We start from the raw sequence: 7,169 nt of genomic DNA, 5'->3' as shown, positions 1-7,169 counted from the left end.
TGGATGAAAGTAGCCTTCTTATAAATAAATGCAAGTACAACCTACATATTCCAATGCACAAGCATCTACAGACTACTTGAGTACAGATTTACAATATCTTTTCTAAGTAGCAGCCCAAAGTAAATGCAAAATAGCAAATAAATAATAATCATGCTGCCCCTTCGAAAGACTGAAAATACGAACTTCAATGTGGAACCATAATCGCTTTATTATATGACTCTTCAATTACATATGAAAGAAGCACCATCACGGCTCTCATCTTCCTCTTTGATGTCATCATCATCCTCTGCATCTTGACCAGCACCTCGGATCACCTCATCATCAAGTCCTATGAAAAGAAAGCCTTTCAACTTCAATTTCATGTAAACAAAAACAAAAAAAAGGGTAACATGTATCTCAATAATGAAAGATACCTGCAATAAAGGCTTCAACTTCAACATCATCAGAATTTTCTGAAAGCACTCCACTAGCTAATGGTGGATTTAATACCATCCAATTGGGATCTTCATCAGCCCCAGAAAGCAGTTCACTCTTCTCCACAATCCAATCATCAACAATGTCAATGTTGTCAATAGAAATAGGATCAAATGGTTTACTCTTCAAAAGTTGCCTGTGTAGTTAAAAACCATGATTTCCCCCATGAATTTAGCAATGACAAATGTAAGTGATATCTATCATATTAGGTAAAACACACATACAGTCGTTATTTCTAGATCAATTTCTTACCTTTGCTGCAAACGCAAGTTATAACGGACAAAAATGAGGTCACAGAGTCGCTGATGCTCCAAATAGTTCATTCGTTGGTTATGAATTTGTTCAAAAGGAATGTGAATCCGCTCACATCCCCTTGCACTGCAAGTTTGACTGAGAATGCGTACAGCCAAACGCATCAGATTTGGGCAACCTCCTCCATATGTGGACCACCACTCAGCTGCAACAAGAATCAACATATTATCCCACAAAAGATGCATTTATAAATACCATAAGGATAGCAAAAGCTATAATAATAGCCAATAACCACCACCACGACAAAAAATGGTCCCCAAGTCTTTCTTACCAGGAAGTAAAGTTTGTCTTGCTCTGACAGCCATCTTCCTTCCCAAGTCCCCTGCTGCACTTTTATACAAGCTGAGCTCCTTTTGGATTTTGTCTTGGACTTTTGTCTCAGGCACTAATCTTTCTATACAATCGAGCATGCCTGATGATACCTCATTGGAAACTTCTCCCTGGATGCTGTAGAAGAACTGAGGGTTGAGGAAGAAACCTGCTGCATGAAGAGGGCGAGGCAGTTGCCTATCCCACCTCCAATCAATGATATCCCAGTAAGTCATGTAGTCTCTCTTCTTCACCAATTCCTTCTTAATTGCTTGTTTAACTTGATGCATGGCCACATAAATATAGCCCATTGCAGGCCTCTTGTTGCTATCGACCAACTTAAGAACTCGCACTATAGGCTCTGTTATGCGAACAATTGCAGCACAAGAAGACCAAAATTCTAAACTACCAATAAGATTAGTCATAGCAATGCCTCCAGGCTTTTTTGAATATGGGCATTCCATCCACTCCTCTGAACCGACCATTGCTGTTAACTCCTCTTTCAGACTAGTCATGCTCTTCAATGTGATGAAATTCATAGCAGCACGGGTGTCACCAGGGATTATCAAATCTTTACCATTTGTATACTTCCTCATCAGATTCAAAACAATCGCATGATTGTAGATAAACCCTGTAATGGTCTTTGCATTCTCAATGACCCCACTTATTGCCTCCAACTTCCCAATATCCTCGAGCATTGCATCTATGCACTGTGAAGCACATGGTGTCCAAAACAATGTAGGAAAGGTTTCGGTCAACCTTTTCCCTGCAATAGCATGGCTTTCAGCGTTGTTGGTAATCACTTGTACTACATTTGCTGCACCAACTTCTTCCACCACATGCTTAAGCAACTCATAGAGCGTATCAGCAGAGGTAACAATATGTGATGCATCAACCGACTTCAGAAACATTGTTCCTTCAGGACAATACACCAAAAAATTGATCAGGGTTTTACCGGTCTCAGTGGTCCATTCATCGGCCAATATAGAACAACCAGTCCGACCCCACATCCCCTTTAAACGCAGCAACTTGTTATTCACTTCTTCAATCGATCTCTTTAGAATCCAACCACGAAAATCATGATAGGAGAACATTTCAAGCCCCGGCCCAGCTGATGCAATCGCATCTAACATCGGTTGGAAATACACTGAATTCACTGCATCCAAAGGCACCCCAGCCTCGTAGAGAAACCGCCCAATTGCCATATAAACCTGATCCTTATCCATAGTCGCTCCCGAACCGGACTTGATGGGCACGCCGACCTCCAATGCAGTGACAAGAGGTGGGAGAGGGGCAGGAGGGGGAGGAGAAGTATATCTGGCTCTCTTCTTCCTCCCTCTCTCTTTGGGCATACCCTCCTCTCTCACCTCCACCTGAATGGGAGCAATATCACCGAGAATTTCAGGTACCGGGATCATTTGCAGCGCGGCATCCACTTGGCCCCCTTCCGCGTGATTGTTACCCGAGTTAACCTTCTTCACCTCCTCAGCAAGCTTAAGCTTCTTCTTCTTTCTCACCGCCGCGCCATCCAAGCTCTGCTGCATGGCGACCTGGACCTCCGGCGGGACTTTCGGGCAGCACGAAGCATTGACCTTGTGCCGGGCAAGATGTTCTTTGATTCGGTGGATCCCACCGCCGAGAAACAGTTTCATGCAGTACATGCATTTCAGCTTCGTCCGGCCACCGGACCGGATCATCAAGCAGTGCTTCCAGGCCGGATCATGCTTTTGGGTGCCAATTGGGAGTATAATTTCCGAGGCAGATGCCATTCAACTGTTTGGCAACCGAAATAACTGTCATCCCACTGCACTTTTGGAGTTGGACAAACTAATTGAAACCAAGAAAGAAGAGGTAGCAGGGATGAGGACCACAGTTGGGCCCGCATGGTGGGAGGACTGGGTCCCACTTGATAGACGGACGCGTGTCAGGAAGGTGGGCGCCCACTCGGTGAATTTTGTACAGAGAGCCTACTATCTGATCTACTTAACGGATTTACGAAAGGCAGCCAAAGGCTTCAGGGAAGAGAACCTCCTCTGATTTGGTGGTTTTGGTCAGGTTTACAAAGGTGTGCTGCCCACTTCGGCAACCGAAGTTGCGGTGAAGAAGATATCTCATGAATCAAGGCAAGGGATGAGGGAATTTGTCGCAGAGATTGTAAGCATGGGCCGGCTGAGGCACCGCAACTTGGTGCAGCTCCTTGGTTATTGTCGGCGTGAAGGGGAACTCCTATTGGTATATGAATACATGCCCAATGGCAGTCTCGATAAGTTCCTCTTCCATGGAGAGCAGCCAGCATTGACCTGGAGTCAGAGGTTTCAAATTATCAAAGATGTGTCCTCCGGGCTCCACTATCTGCATGAAGGGTGGGAGCAGGTGGTGATCCACAGAGACATCAAGGCCAGTAATGTCCTACTTGATAGAGAATTTAATGGGAAGTTGGGAGACTTCGGACTAGCAAGATTATACAGTCGTGGGGCTAATCCTCAGACCACCCATATTGTCGGGACACTCGGTTATCTTGCCCCAGAGATCAGTATGACTGGAAAGGCGACAACAAGCTCTGATGTGTATGCCTTCGGTGCTTTCCTATTGGAGGTTGCTTGTGGGAGGAGGCCTATAGAGTCCGATCCATCGATCGAGGTGCCAGGCCTGGTGGAGTGGGTCCTAGGATGCTGGAAGATGGGGACGACTCTGGAGGCCAGGGATCCAAAATTGGGAAATGATTATGTGGTGAAGGAGATGGAGTTGATACTGAAGCTTGGCTTGCTCTGCTCACACCCCGTCCTACGGCTAGACCAAGCATGAGACAAGTTGTGCAGTCCTTGGAAGGTGATGCTCCCCTGCCTCCTTTCCCGGTAGATGCTCTGATCCCTGGCACTTCAACTCAGATATATGATGAATGCTTCGACGATTTTGTCATTTCATATCCATCTATACATGATCACACAAGCACAACATATTCATCACCATTTGTTAGTGGTGGTCGTCAATCGTACAGTAGATCTTGCTGTGTAACAGTGTAACCATCTTTCTAAATGCTAGAATGTTTAGGCTTGCTGTTCGCGAAGCATAGAGCGTAGCGATCCATCCATTGGGTCTATGTTCAGGAATTGAGACAATAAGGACATGCCATACAGGTTGTGTGTTGTACTCATTTCCTAATTTGTATCTCATGCACATACAACTGCACTTCTTTAAATTTACCTACCAAAACTGGATCCTGGGAATATGCAACGTCCCAGTAGCACAATAATGGCATCATATAGGTGAGCTCATCAATATGAGAGTTTTAACATTCCTCAAGAGTTCATTGAGACATATGAACGCGGTTGACGATTTGTTTAAAGGAAAGTGGAATTCAAATTGACCAAACAACTAACAAGAAAAGAACACAAGTAAAGAGAGAAGAATGCTTCCCAATACTGATCTTTCCCTGCAGGCATGTATGCCTAGCCCAATGAGGCCTATGATCCTGGTTTTGGCAATCCCGCATGCCTCCTAACTTCTCACCCTTTGAACATCTATATACAAATACTGATGAATCATTAATCATTACCCTCATTGTTCACTTGAAGATGTCATTATTAGTATAAGCAAGATTATTACTAGTTTCAAGTGCGGTGTTGTATCTAAAATATTATTTGAAAATATAAATGTACAAAATTGTCCTGAGTCATCAAGAAAACCTCCTTTAAATTGCAAAGTTGTGCAAACAAATCATAAAGGTACACCAACATGCAAGCTTATTCGGAAAGGATCATGATCAAGTTACATCTTATGTAACTCTAACCTTTTTGAACTAAACAATAGAAGTTCCTCATTGATAGGCTGTTGAATATGATCTACTATCTTTAAACTGGATATTTTATAATATGTCGACCTTTCAAACTACTATTAAATCTATGGATGAGCAAGAAACAACTTAGTGAATTGAAACATCCTAGTAGCCAAATGAAACAAAAGTAAAAGTGATTCTCACGGTAGCAATGAGAAGAAATAGAAGGAACTATTTATATATCAGGAATCATATGATTTGGAATCTCTAGTCTATATATTAAGTGAAAAGAATTAGGTACAAGTAATACTTAATGTAACTCCAATCTTTTTGAAAGGATCATGATCAAGTTACATCTTATGTAACTCTAACCATTTTTGAACTAGACAGTAGAGGTTCTATATTGATAAATTGTTGGATATGATCTACTATCTTTAAATTAGAGATTTTATAATATATCAACCTTTCAAACTGATTATACATAAATAAGAGACAACTTGATGAATTGAAACATCTTAGTAGCCAGAGGAAAGAAAAGTAAAATTGATTCCTATAGTGGCAATGAGAAAAATAAGAAAGAACTGGTTATACATCAAGAATTATATGATTTGAAGATCTCTAGCCTATATATTGAGTGAAAATAATTTAATTCAAGTAATATCTCGTGTAACTCTAATCTTTTTTAATTAGGCAATGAAAATTTTATATTGATTATTTGAGCCATTGGATAAAATCTACTACTTCTAAATAGAAGATTCCATAATAGATCAACCTTTCTAGTTGCCGCTGAATCCACAAGTAGGTAAGGGTTAACTTGGTAAATTGAAATATCTTAGCAGTTAGATGAAAAGAAAATAAAAGCAATTATCATAGTAGTAGCAAGTTAAACAGGAAGCTACTTATATATCTGAAATCACGTGCTTTGGAGATCTTTAGCTTGCATATGTCATGATCAAAAAGCATATAAGCTATCTAATTTTTGATCTCTTAGTACATAAATTAGGAATCTCTAAATCACAATTGTTAGGTATAAGTATTATATATAAAGGTAATAGATTGCATTCAATAACTTGGATTATCAATATGAGATTTTCATCAATCCAATGCAAAGCCAATTGAAAGGATAAGATCAATATGACTTCTGTGCCGATCAAAGAAAACCACGTTGACATCGGGACAAAACCATTTCATCTTTAGGTTGCATTTAGTGCATCACCAGGCAATTTTGGAAGATAATATGGATTACCTTCCAGATAGATTGCCATCATTAAATTAACAGTAATATTAATTATTATTTTTGGTATGTACAGATAATGTTGCAGTAATAATATTAAGATCTTGATTGACATGTTTAGTATGACAATCAAATTACTAATAATGTAAAATTAAATTTTCAAAATACCTTCAATAATTTTGCCTTAATGCTCTTCTTTCTTCATAGCGGCGTGGAGAAGCAGCGAACCGAAAGGTGTGGAGAACTACAAGCACGAGGGATGGGGCGGACGTGCATGGAGGAGCCCTGAGGATGGTGAGGACGAGTGCAGAGGAGCCGCAAGGGGTGGTGGGGGATGAGGGTAGAGGAGCCGTGGGCAAGTGAGGGGGCAGAGGAGCACAGGCAAGTGAGGGGGCGGAGGAGGGAGATAGAGGAGCCATGGGCGGGAGACAAGCATGGAGGCATCAGGGGAGGAAGGAGTGTTGGACGATAGATTTTATGTGATTTTTCTGAAAAATAATTTTATCTAAAATTTTTATTGCAGCATTTGCAAAGAAATAATAATCTGGATAGCCATCTCTTCTCAAGACTATCTAAATTGCCTTATAGAAGATAATATAGATTGTCAAAATAATTTAGATTATCATCTAAAATGTATATCAAATCCAGCAATCCAATGAATAGATTGCTGGATATCAAACGCAACTTTAGTCCTTTCTAGCCGTGATGACCCAGCATGAAAAGAACGCCATGACACAATTTCTTGTAGTTGACAGAGAACGGAAACTTTCATGCTCAATTGCCGCGTTTTTGCTACCCACTGTTCTAAACCAAATCAACACACAAAAAGCGGCACAACGAGGCATAGCACACAGACACGTGATGTTTTGAAAAAATGCATTTTAATCCGAGACAACAAAAATCGACCATACATAAAAGACAGAAAAAGGTGCAGAATTAAAAAGAAACACACAGGCGACACCAATTAAGACAGAACTAGCGATTTGTGAATAAATACAAGATTCTAGGTCCTGAATTGGAGGTTAATTTTCAAGAAATAACGCCGTATCTAGTAACAAATGAAGA

The 7,169-nt window shown here is 40.8% G+C and overlaps 2 protein-coding genes across 2 annotated transcripts; one reads left to right on the top strand and one right to left on the bottom strand.

The window, feature by feature from the left end:
• On the bottom strand, positions 1-2,900 carry LOC105036455 (uncharacterized). Its single transcript, XM_010912223.3, has 4 exons — positions 1,058-2,900; positions 727-931; positions 414-610; positions 1-328 (listed from the first exon to the last, which is right to left on the bottom strand). The coding sequence occupies exons 1-4, from the start codon at positions 2,862-2,864 to the stop codon at positions 222-224; spliced, it is 2,316 nt and encodes a 771-aa protein (XP_010910525.2). The 5' UTR covers positions 2,865-2,900; the 3' UTR covers positions 1-221.
• Positions 2,901-3,132: 232 nt separating this feature from the next.
• On the top strand, positions 3,133-4,308 carry LOC105036517 (L-type lectin-domain containing receptor kinase IV.2; the record flags this gene model as incomplete). Its single annotated transcript, XM_010912279.4, has 1 exon — positions 3,133-4,308. A coding segment is annotated over one exon (768 nt), but the record flags the coding sequence as incomplete, so codon positions are not given.
• Between the last annotated feature and the right edge of the window lie 2,861 nt (positions 4,309-7,169).

This window comes from Elaeis guineensis, chromosome 5, assembly GCF_000442705.2.
Source record: "Elaeis guineensis isolate ETL-2024a chromosome 5, EG11, whole genome shotgun sequence".
NCBI classification, from domain to species: Eukaryota; Viridiplantae; Streptophyta; class Magnoliopsida; order Arecales; family Arecaceae; genus Elaeis; species Elaeis guineensis.
Note: the sequence above shows the minus strand (reverse complement) of the source record. Positions and strands in the feature narration are given on the sequence as shown.